Source organism: Squalius cephalus (assembly GCF_949319135.1).
Source record: "Squalius cephalus genome assembly, chromosome: 25".
NCBI lineage: Eukaryota > Metazoa > Chordata > Actinopteri > Cypriniformes > Leuciscidae > Squalius > Squalius cephalus.
In genome coordinates, this window is record NC_137146.1 from 16,477,780 (window position 1) to 16,490,433 (window position 12,654).

At 37.8% G+C, this 12,654-nt stretch overlaps 1 protein-coding gene across 7 annotated transcripts in view; it reads left to right on the plus strand.

Moving 5' to 3' along the window:
* Positions 1–12,654, plus strand: part of dlgap1b (discs, large homolog-associated protein 1b) — a 146,319-nt gene that overhangs the window by 100,340 nt on the left and 33,325 nt on the right. For 6 of the 7 annotated variants that reach the window (XM_079862986.1, XM_079862984.1, XM_079862989.1 and 3 more), the window contains 2 exons: positions 2,741–2,921; positions 7,798–8,044. In XM_079862986.1, the coding sequence (XP_079719112.1) occupies positions 2,741–2,921; positions 7,798–8,044 (428 nt within the window). The remainder of the gene's footprint in view (positions 1–2,740; positions 2,922–7,797; positions 8,045–12,654) is intronic. The other variant, XM_079862988.1, reaches the window with a different exon arrangement.

Genomic DNA, 12,654 nt, shown 5'->3' on the forward strand with positions numbered 1-12,654 from the left:
AATGAGACACAGGTGTGCAACAATCAGAAACCAAAGAAACGGATTTTTTTTTAAAAGAAGAGAAGGAAAACACAGGAAGAGCGAAAATGCAAACTAAGAGGCTGTTTACACGACACCGTTTTCAACTAAAAACGTAAAACTTTGAATGCGTTTTGGCCGTTCGTTTACATGGCAACGCTGTTTTGGGTGCCTGAAAACGTGTAAATGACAAAAACGCGAATCTCTGAAGACAATGATGTCATACACATGCGTATTACGTGTTCAATCTATAGTGTTTCATCGCCATCCAATTGCCTGGCAGCAGAATACAGCGTATTTAGTCGTTTTCGCGGATTCGTGGGAATGGGGATCGGTTTGATAATGGTGTCATCTGTACGCTGAAAACTCAAAGGGAAAAACTTCTCCGTTTTAAAGGGATAGTTCACTTTGAAATTAAATTTTGGTATGTTTTAGCTTACCTCAAGGGCATCCAAGATGTAGGTATCTTTGTTTCCGCAGTAGTTTCAATTTTGATATTTTTAGGTCAAACCGTTCTTGTCTGTCAGTCATTTGATGCAGGTCTATGGTCACTGTCTCAAAGAGCATGCACAGAGTCCAAATTAAACAATTCCCCATCGTAAGTACACATTGATGGCCTAAGACACGAAACGATCGGTTTGTGTGAGAAAACGAACAGTATTTATATCGTTTTTACCTCTTGTACACTTTCTGGCGCTTGCGCAGACTAAGCCAGAACGCGCGCACACGTCACACACCAGGAAGCGCGCGCCCTCAGATCACTTGGACGTGGTTGTGTAGAGGTAAAAACGATATAAATACTGTTCGTTTTCTCACACAAACCGCTCATTTCGTGTCTTAGGCCATCAATGTGTACTTACGATGGGGAATTGTTTAATTTGGACTTCTCTGTGCATGCTCTTTGAGACAGTGACCATAGACCTGCATTATATGACTGACAGACAAGAACGGTTTGACCTAAAAATATCCAAATTGAAACTACTGCGGAAACAAAGACACCTACATCTTGGATGCCCTTGAGGTAAGCTAAAACATACCAAAATTTAATTTCAAAGTGAACTATCCCTTTAAGCATATCGTTGTCATGTAAACATACCCTTAAAGTCCATGAATAATGTCAACATGATAGTCCTTAGACACAATAGAACACAAAAACTTAGAATACCTGTGACATGTAGTATATACGTTTATATATATTGAAACATTACTCCTACTATATATTTAATTTACTCAATTATGTGTCATTAGACTCCTAAAGTGCATGACTCAAGTGATGGTGTTCCAACTGAATCTCTTTAGATACTCCCTCCTCAGTGTGTAGGAACAGCGAACACCGCATAGGGACCCTGTGATGGGCTCTTTATCTATTTCTGCTTGACAGAAAGTGCCGCAACATTGAATATTTATAATCAGAGCATTGTGCCTTGAACTCAAACATGGACACACACATTCAAACACACATATATATGCTCCCATACACACACATATTTGAAACTGAAAAATAATACAAAATAAAAGAAGTGGAGATTTATGAACCTATATCCACGTAAGCATACTTTCCAGTCACACACACAGTAATAGAGTAGACATACACACTCATGCAAATGTGTGATTAAACAACTCCATATATACACCAAGAAAAGAAAAGAAAATGCTGCGTTATATAATGAATATGCAATCCCTTGAGGCCTGTGCTCATTATAGACAGATATTTCCTTTATTTCTTCAAAACAATTCCACAGACTTGCATTGAAGCCATGAGTCATTTCTACGTTTTATGATTAGTTTTTTTTTTTTTTTTGCCAAATCTTTATCAAGACACAAAATGATGTGCAAAAATGCAACAAACTAAACTTTAACCAAAAACGAAAGATTAAAACATGAAAAAAGATTATTATAATTAATTTTATTAAAAATGAGCTGTAATGTTTTGGATTGAATAATGTTCATAAAATATATAACAGTTTATTAAAAAAATAGTTTAAATGTGTATAAATTATTTATCTACATAAAAAAAAACTTACAATGTGAAAAACCTGAGGAAAAATCCTGAAAATAATAGCATTTAATGAGAACACATTAACTTTGTTCTATTTTTCTCCACAATGTCAAAATGTATCCTTCCCTCCTCACCGTACACAGTGAACTTGTACTATTTGTGTTTTTTCATTATTTGCTGCTGTAATTGATTTCATCCACTGTCATCTCTTCCTCTAAATCTATTCTTGTACCTTTCCTGCGTTCTTTCCTCTTTGTTTCTCTTTTACTCTCTGTCTCTCTCCTCATTCCTCACTCCAGTGAAGAATGACTAATGTGTGTTTTTACTTTCTGTAACTGCATACTATTTTAAGAGCCGCATCCATAATTAAGATTGACTCGACCTGGAGGGATTGAATGCGTGTTTGTGTGCATTCATGTTTTAATGCATTTCTGTGTTCATATTCCAAGGCCCCATTCGCCCATCTTCACGTAAGCAAAAACAGTTGAATGCTATTGTGAGGAGTTCATGTTTACATTGGTCTCAGCTATATGAATAATACACTAACACACACATACACGCATAACAAAGTAGAGTTGTTTTTAGGTCAGCATTAATGAGTATGAGATCTGGATCGGAGGAAAACACAGGAACATGAGTTACTAGAGTAATCTCACCTCTCATTTCATTCTCACCCCTCATTAAATACTTGTACATCTGTTCACGCTCTCTTTCTGTTTGCAGGATCAGTACGGATTCCCATTCCCCCAAGCTGCAGATCCGGAGTCACAGTTACCTGCGAGCGGTGAGTGAGGTTTCAATCAACCGAAGTTTGGACAGTCTGGACCCGGCCGGTCTCCTGGCCTCGCCCAAATTTCGCTCCCGAAACGAGAGCTACATGAGGGCCATGAGCACCATCAGCCAGGTTGGTCATCGCCCCCCTCGTTCTGTGGTGGAAATCTCCATTAAGATACTTATCTTAAACCAGTTGGAAAGAGCAACTGGTTCCTGGATTAGATCCTAAAGGTGATTTCCAACCAGAACCTTCGTCAACGTGGCCTCTTCAAGGTTTGCAGAGGGGAGGAAAAACAGGAAAGGAAAAAAATAGAATAATGTTTTTGCTCAAGCAATCAATTTTTGTTCAATCCATGAATCATCTCATGGAATACTTTATCATCTCTTCATCCATCCATTATTCAGAATCCTGAATCGCATACTATCAATGCTATATATAGTATGGAAGATTAGGATTAGAGCGTGAATACTGTGTTAAAGAGGCCCAAGTTGGCATACTTTTTCAGATGACCATGAGGCTAAAGACCAAAGTATACTTCAGATTTAAGGCAAACATTAGCGAATGCGTACAGTCAAACCTTATTGTGTGCATGAACACAGATACTCGCTTAAGGAAAATTCATCTTTGCCATTTTGAGATTACATGAACAGCTGAAAAAACTACTCACTTTATCTATATTACCCTCTTGTAATCATGCACTGAATACATTAATCATGGCTAACTGCATATAGAGTATTTCTACAATGTCTTCTGTAACTAAAACTAATGTTTTTGTGTCATCATTACCATATCGGTCAAGCTATTGGTCATGCTTACAGAGATTTTCAAACACAATCCCTGTATTAAAATATGCATACTTCCCTACTACTTAGGCAGTATGTGAAAAAGAGTAGTAGCCTATGTCTGAATTCATAGCATTCATAAATAGTAGGCAAAATATACCCGATTTTACTATCCCATGAGGCCACGGGAGAGGATTTGTTAATGGTAGAGAAGCAAGACAATTGACACCACAGGACGCATGATAATGTAGTATTAAGAATGTATTATGTCCGAATTTCATTCATACTATACACATTCATACTATAGAACATGCCTATTTAACAATTTAATTAAGTATGTTCTTCATCAAATGTAGTACCTACTTAGTATGCAATTTTTATATCAGCCAATCAATATGCAACAAATGGATTTGTGGTGTCACTGTCAAGACCCAATTTTATGATTTTATGGCAGTTTTTGTCCCAATACTGGGGCAAAATTCACCACCAAGTACATACTAGAAAAATAATTCAAAGCGAAATGTAGTACAGTATGCCTGGAGGAGAACCTGGAGGAGAATAAACTAGCAACAAAATATTAGCATTGTGTGGAGATTGAGCTGTCATGTTCACTGTTAGTTTAAATACTCAAAGGCCATTTTAAAGGTGAGTTGGTGTCGGTAAAGCATTGTAAGCAATTTTAAGTGGTGTTCTTCCTTGTTAGCATGTGTAGCTAAGAGATTTTCAAGGTGAGTTTTCAAGATTAGCTTCTGTAGCCCTGGGATAAGGTGACGGGCAGCGTTTATAACCGATACAATTTTAAGGTGAGTGTTCAGAGCCTGAAAGCTCACTCAGACAGACAACAGCTCTAACCTTTTAGAGATCTGTTCCTACCACCCGTGAAAAAAGACACTGCCCTCAGGCGTGTGTGTGGATGTGTGTCTTTTCTGCTCCCTGAGGATATATCAATCATTTCAGTGACAAAAAGCTCAGTCAGCTCGAAAAAAAAAAAAAAAACATCATTCATTGGTGCCTCATGTGTATACTGAATGTGTGTGTGGGCATGCAGACATGTGTTTGCGCAATATGTGTGTACATACATGTGTTGTGTGTAGGAGTATTTCTGTGATGTTTTTGGGGGAGTTTATTGCTTAGATGATTAGCAGACCTTATTGCCTGTCTGTCTGTAACTTCCTTCCACCAATGACAAACACTCTGCTGTCCTTTCCTCCAATCACAACTCACTATTAGTCCTCCAGTCATAGAATGCTCCAAACAACCTGTTTCCAATTCCGTTTGAACCTCAAATCACAAGACCTTTTCCTCTGATAAGCTTCTGTGTAAATCGCACTTCTCCTTACTGTCATCTCTTACACTGCTGATATTGCTTTCACTTGTACAGATTTCCTCCCCTCTGCACTCTTTTTTTCTGGTATGTTATCTGTATTAGTGTGTTTAGCCCTTATCATTGAAGATACAGCATGGCTATTTGAGGGTTCAATTTACCCTACATGATAAATGACAGCTCAGAATTCCCAATTCAAACATTCCCCCTCAGCAATTGATTTTACATCAATAATCAGCCTATTACTAATTTCCTTCTGTGACGTTTATCCATTTTGGTATTTAAGGTTTCATGACATTTCAGGCTGAAAAGTAATTAAGTTGATTAGAAGTCAATATGTTAACCCTCTGGTATTGTTCACATTAATTATTATTATTTTTTCTATTTTATTGAAATGATTGTACTATATTTTAATTTGATAATATTTTTTTATTTAATATGCTGTACTTTTAGGGGATTTTATGGTACTAAATTATATTTATGCAGTAGTTATAATCCATTTATTCACTTTTTGAGCAAGGACCTGAAAATTTAATTTCCGATTTAATTGGTTAGAAATCTTGAATGCTTTGGACCACAGACTTGAGTTTGGTGTCTTTTGAAAGAAGACACTTGGCACATTATTGCTGAAGTGAAAAGTTTAAAAAAGTGAACATGACAAAAGTTATGAAAAATGCACAAAAATACCAAAATTTTTGGATTTTTATATGAAATATATATTTTCCAAAACACGTTTTACTCTAAAACTGTGAGAAAATTAAAGCCATAAATCTAAACAAGCTGCGTTACAAATTTGAAGTTGAGTAAGAATGTGTTTGTGCGCAGTACCAAACGTTTTCAATAGATGAAATTCATCTCCCATTCATTTCCAAATGCGGTCATTTTTTCCCGGACCATTTAACCTTTTTGATTCGTCCATGATTTTTTTGTGTGTGTTCACACAGCAAGTACGAAAACCTTTACCAGGTTTCGTACCATTCCGATGAGGTAAAAAATTCAAAAAAATAACAAATAAAAAAGATAAAAAATATTTAGTCCAAAGTGCCTGTTACAGCACCAGAGGGTTAAGGTCTAAACAAAATGACAGCAAAGATTTGTCTTAAACACACTAATACACTTATGTTTTTTATTCTTTGTGATTTACTTTCTTGCTTTTGCATTTTGTAAAAATGTATGCTTGAAATTTAAAAACATATTTCTGAAAATAAAAGACATTTTCCAAAACTTAAAACACTGATATGGCCTCAAAGCACCCTGGCATGTGAAATAATTAAAAAGGGGATTTTGAGGGGGTTTTACATTTATATATTATTTTAACATAAATATTAAAATAGTTCAAATATATTAACAGAATATGTACATTTTATCATTTATAAATTATATTTACATTTTTATTACAATTGTTTAACAAAAATATATAATATAAATCAAACAATAGCTATATTATTATTTATACAAATAAAAATCGATAAATTAATCGATCAAATGTATTATGTTCAAATTTTGCATTTTAAAAGTTAATGAGTTGACTATAATGAAAACATCAAGGTTTGTCAACCTTTGTGAAAAAAGTATACTTTACTGTATTTGAAATATATTCCCTTTTTCAATAGTACATTGCAAATATACTAACTTTTTTTTTTACTATCTTTAAATATATTAAAAGTATATTAGCATCATGCTTTTACCTATTTTCACAATACAACTTTTAACACACTTTAAAATAATTGTACTGTAGAAAAATATATTTTAGAAAAATATACTTGAAGTGAAAATTCGGTTTTATTTATTTGCATATTTTCTGTATATTTTTAACTGTGTGCTGGAAGTGATCATTGTAACAATGCATTGAAAGTATACTTTCAAAATACATTATAGTATACAATAGTATTGTACAAGTATTTGTATACTTACAAAGTATAGCTAAGTATTATTTGTTTATTAATGTGCATTTGTTATTGAAGAGTGTGCAATTTGTAGTATTTGGAATAATCCAAAGGACATTCTGAGCATTGAGCACACTGAGCAATAAGCACTGAGCATCTTTTTACTCAAATATAATACACTTATGGTATATTGATTGTTTGTTTCGATGACACTCACAATGAATAGTCCCTACACAGGCACATACTTAAAGTATACTAAGTATACTTGAAGTTGTTCCAATTTAGCACACAAAAAAATACACTTGAAGTTATGCTTTACTACAATTTAATTACAACTAAAATATACATAATACAAAATTAGTTGTTTCAAAATAGCGCACTTCAAGTTAACTAATCATTAACACACTCGAAGTATACTAAATTAGTCTGGCTGCAAGTATACTTACCTGTAGCATTTTTTTTTTTCACCGGAGAAACTTCAATTTCATTTCAACCCTGGGTTAATTTAATCTTCAGTTATTTTGTTCCATATTTCACAATGTTCATACCTACGCGGTAATCATGCATACCTTTAGTACTGAAAATTCTGGAGCAGGGTTTCATAACTCATAACAAGACTAAAAAGTCATGCTAAACATCTTTCAAAATGTAGAAGCATTACTCAGCCTAGGGTTGAAACTTGGCATAATCCAGAGTTAAGCCTAGTGTGAAAAGTCAAATGTATTTTATTAGATCTTTAGAAAAGCAGCATTTAAAATCCTATGATCTCATTAGGCTCCTCTGTCTTCTTAATGCAATGATTTAAAGTCATTGTGAGCTAATATCTTGAAACTGCTCATTCAGACAGTTGTACTTATAATATATAATATATACTACGATCTACAATTTATAATATATACTATATACCACAATCTACAATTTATAATATATACTGTATGCTGCGATGGATCCCATGACAGAAGGGTGAAGGAGTTATGTGACAGCATGTGGTGACGCGTTGTCTCCCCCTGCAGGTGAGCGAGGTGGAAGTGAACGGGCAGATCGAGGCTGTGTGTGAGAGTGTGTTCAGTGAGATGGAGTCCCAGGCCCTGGATGCTCTGGATCTGCCGGGGTCCGGGTGCTTCCGCATGAGGAGCCACAGTTACGTGCGGGCCATCGAAAAGGGCTGCTCGCAGGAGGAAGAGGAGGAGAGAGCGGCACTTCAGGCCATCGTCCCACCTCGAACCACTACTACTGTTAGAACCATCCAGAGCAGTACAGGTACAAGCACGTTAAAACAACTATTATTACTGAAGTTTTATTAGCGGTTGTAAAGAGTCAATGACATGCTGCTATTTTTTGTGTCCGGATGTTATGTTTTTTTTTTTTTAAATGCAGTGCAATTCACATACACTGACTTGAATGCACATATTCTATGATGTTTTCAATTTCTGCATTAAAGTTTATTCTTATATATTTTTCTAGGCATAAAATCAAAATCACACTGGTGGTCTAACATTTGTCATTGGTCTAACATTGGTCTAATATTTTCTTTTTAAAATCTTGGTAATATTTGAAAGGGGTCTGTTTGTCCAACTTTTTTTTTATTTAATTTTTTTAAAGTGACTGTGGCTTTGACTGGCGAGAAGTTTACACTTACTTAAAGGTGTACGGAAAATATATGATTTTTTTGTTGTTGTTGTTTATCCACAGTTGGAATGGCCCTGTGTTCATAACCTAAAGTGTGAAACTTTTGCCAAAAAATATGTTAATTTATTTTTTAAATGATTACACATAAAGAATGAAGATTTCCTAGAACTCAACACATGCGTTTTAATCTAGATATTTAAAGATTTTTTACATTAGTTCTTGAAAATCCATATTTGTCATTGACCCATAATAACTTCAAATAAAGTATATGAATAAATATATATTGTTTTACTGAAGCTGTTCTATATAAGTATAACGTTTTAAATGACTTCAGAAATTCCATGCATTCTTCCTGCTATCATTGAAAAATGTGCAATCTTGCCACTTCCCTCCCTTCCATTTTTATCTTCTATCCATCCTTCACTCTCTCTGTCACTTCATCTTGTATGAATAGAGAGAGTCAAGGTCTCTCTCCTCCTTCTCTCTTGTGCGGCGTGTTGTTTAATTACAGCGATTAGAGAGTCTCATTCTTTCTCCTCGTCACACTGTCATCGGGGTCGTAGTCAGCTAATTAAAAACATTTACAGACAAGTAGGACGAAGGAAAGCCGGAGAAAAAGTGAAAGAGCTGTTGAGACAAATTAGAATGAGAGAGAGGAAACAGACAGGAACATAATGGATGGAGATGAGATTTGGGGATTATCACATCCATTATCAACCGTGTCCCGTGTGTGCTTTTTTAAAAACTCTTATTCGCCAAGCTTTAATCTCTGGTATAAAAAAAAAGATTTAGAATTAGGTAAGACTTCATTGCTTTTGCAGGCCATTATTCACTTAAACAAGATTGTTAATCAATTAAATAAAAATTCCAGACATGACATTTTATGTCATGTAGTTTCTGGGTTATAGTCCTAAAAATAAACTAACACTTGGGACTATTAACAAGCAACCAATAATATTTTCATTGTTTACATTAACACACTATAGAGTATACTACCTTACAGAGGTTTTGGGACAGAATTTTTGGTTACACTTTATTTTAAGGTGATATAGTTACATTGTACTTACTCAAATAAGTACTGAGTAATTAATTAACTACATGCATTTACTATAGAGTTACGGTTAGGGTTTGGTTTAGGGTTGGTTACTTGTAATTATACATAATTTACTGTTATTACTATAGTAAGTACATGTAGTAGCGTGTTACTACGTCACCTGAAAATGAAGTGTTACCGATTTTTTGCATTCTATTGAATGTTTTTGAAAGAAGAATCTTTTGCTCACCACAGCTGCATTTATTTGATCAAAATAAAACAGTAATATTATGAAATATTATTACAAATTTAAAATAACTGTTTTCTATTTAAATATATTTTAAAATCTAATTTATTCCTGTGATGCAAAGCTGAATTTTCAGCATCATTACTCCAGTCTTCGGTGTCACATGATCCTTCAGAAATCATTGAGAAAACAGTTATGCTGCTTAATAGTTTTTTTGAAACCGTGATACATATAATTTTATGTATTAATGTAAAAGTCTTTACTGTCAATTTTAATACACTTAATGTATTCTTGCTGAATAAAAGCATTCATTTCTTTTAAAAAAGAATTACTGACTTTTTTACATTGCTTTAAGAATAATTATGTATACAACACAATCTTTGTTTCTTTTATTTGTCACTAAAAGTTATATATTAATTAGTAATAGTTTTCCACTGAACACAAAATACGCATGTGCATGTCTTTGTTTTCACAAATTCTCGTTTTTGTAGTTTACGTAAATTCAATAACAGTATCGGTTTCACTGCACTTTGAATCTCATTTTCAAAAGTTTGCGTTTTCAGGCCCCCAAAATGCTGTTGGCGTGTAAATGAATGGCCAAAACGCCTAAAAAGTTTAGCGTTTTTAGTTGAAAACGGTGTCATGTAAACGTCCTGGTTGCGGATGCATACACCATCTGTTTTTTGCTGAGGAGCCGAGCGTAACTCGGAGTCAGCGGTGGTCCAGCTATAGTGGCAGCCTTCAGGGAACGGTGGGTTGCATAATTCAGTCGACGTCGACTGAATGGGATCTTTCACCCTGGAAAACGCCACTAGAGCTGCCACCTTCCAATGCCTGGATAAAAGCCTCAAGTCCCCCTGCAACTCTGAGGCGGAGAAGGGGCGAGGCTTAGGCCAGGGAAGTCGACTGCTGTTCCACAGGACCACTGGGAAAGCGTACCCTGACAAGGAAGAAAGGGACGCTGCGGAAATCACATCCTGCCCGAAGGGAGGTAACATGTGGGGGATACACATATGGACTGGGCGGATGACCGGGCAGTACAACATATGGAATGTCACTGGGATAACTCCAGCCTATAACAGAGGGGAGGATCAACCAACAATGATGGCAGAGCAAGCTCTGCCGAGGGAAGACACGGGGTCACCGCAGGGAGCCGTACCGTGGAATAATACACATATGGGATCGCCGTAGGATCACAACATATGGACCCAGCCTAACACAGGTTCCACCAGTGCATACGAGTGATAGGCCTGGCTTCGGACGCTCCGCCACGTCCGATGCCGAGGGGTATGGAGGAACTCAACAGGGTTCAGTTTAAGAGGGAACTCAACTGGAGCAAAAATTGCACACGTATCCAGTCCATAGGAGGGGAATGGCGCAGCAAGCCGACACTTCGAACTGTGCTTGCATTCAAAACTGGCTTCATGTAAAGGGAGCCCACGGGAAGCAAAGGTTCCACACATGCTAGTTCTCTAGCGAATGTGTATAGGTGTCGCCCAGCTCCCGACTCTATTCAACATCTGTTCAGCGAGGCACTGTATGCCAATGCCTAGGAGGGAGCAGTACTCTCACTTAGGAGGAGCTCACCGCCCAAGTGGGCACGGGCATCTTGGGACTTCTCACCAAGACGAAGGCAACCACTTTGAAGTGGGCCAACCTCTACTTGGAAACAGCCTTCCCTTCTGCTGGTTTCCATAACAGATAGAGCTGGTCTAAGGTCTAGGTTTTGCATTCTGATCACGTATAACCACACCGAGGCGGACGGACAGAGAAAAGCCAGGGCTGGGTCTGCCTCCTCCGGGGCAGCGCTTGCAGGCTCACCATCTGGTCCCATAAGAGAGGTAGGAACCTTGGGCACACATTCAGACCGGGGTCTCAACTTGTGAGAGTTAGCCAGCCCGAATTCCAGGCACAACTCGTTGACCGAAAGCTAGCCAGTCCCTACCCTCTAGTGGAGACCATGCGAGCAGGAGAACTGTTTCTTAAAAAACAGAATTTTTTAACTCACTGCCTGCGATGGCTCAGGGGCAGTCTCTGCAGTGCAGTAGCACCAGAGAAAAAGACCCAAGAGGGTAAGGAGATGACACAAGGCGGATATATCTCCTTGCTCGCCTCAGGGACCTGATGACCAAATCGCACTCCGCTTGGATTTGAATCCACTGCCTCATGATGTGCGCCAATGTAGAGGCCACAACATTTTGAGGTGGAGGGGACAGCCCTCACTCCAACCACAAGAAGTTTTTTTTTAAAGGGAGCACTGAAGTGATCGAACACCTTCGGGATCTCCTCACGGAGAGAAGACTCAATTCAATGAACAGGTTCGACTTCTATTAGAGGAGCAAGTGTCTTTCTAGAGGGTGCTCACAGAAGTGATGGTCTCTACTGCATAACAATTTTTGCGGTAGACCAGAACCTCCGCGTCCCGTTCTTACTAGAACCAGAACTGAAACTTTCCAAGGTCTAGACGTGGGTGCCATTGTGCCCCATCCCTGAGAATGTGCTCAGAGGAAGGTGTCAGGAAGGCTGTCGAGAGGAGGTTGGTTGGGCCAGTGAGGGGCAACTAACAAAACCTGTTCCATCTCTTCCTGATTTTAGCACCATAGTGCAAGAAGGCTCACTGGGGAACACATTTCTGCGGGGCCCAGGGCCAGCTGTGGCCAGAGTCTTTGTCGAGGGATATCCACTCAGACAAGAAAAGAAACAACTGGCACAGGACGAGTCCGGAGGGGCAACAAACGTGGCTGTCCAGCCTCGAAGTGGTCCGAAACAGCTGGCCAGCTGGGGATGGAGTCTCCACTGTATCTGGACCGGAGGCTGTCGTGAGACTTGTGAGCGGCACGATTGAGCAGGCCAGCAAAAATAGGTGGAATGAAGCGACCTTAAAAGCTTCTGACTCCAAGGAGGAGGTGGCGGGCGAGTTGCAACATGCAAGGGGAGCACAGCTCGACGGTCACAATGTTG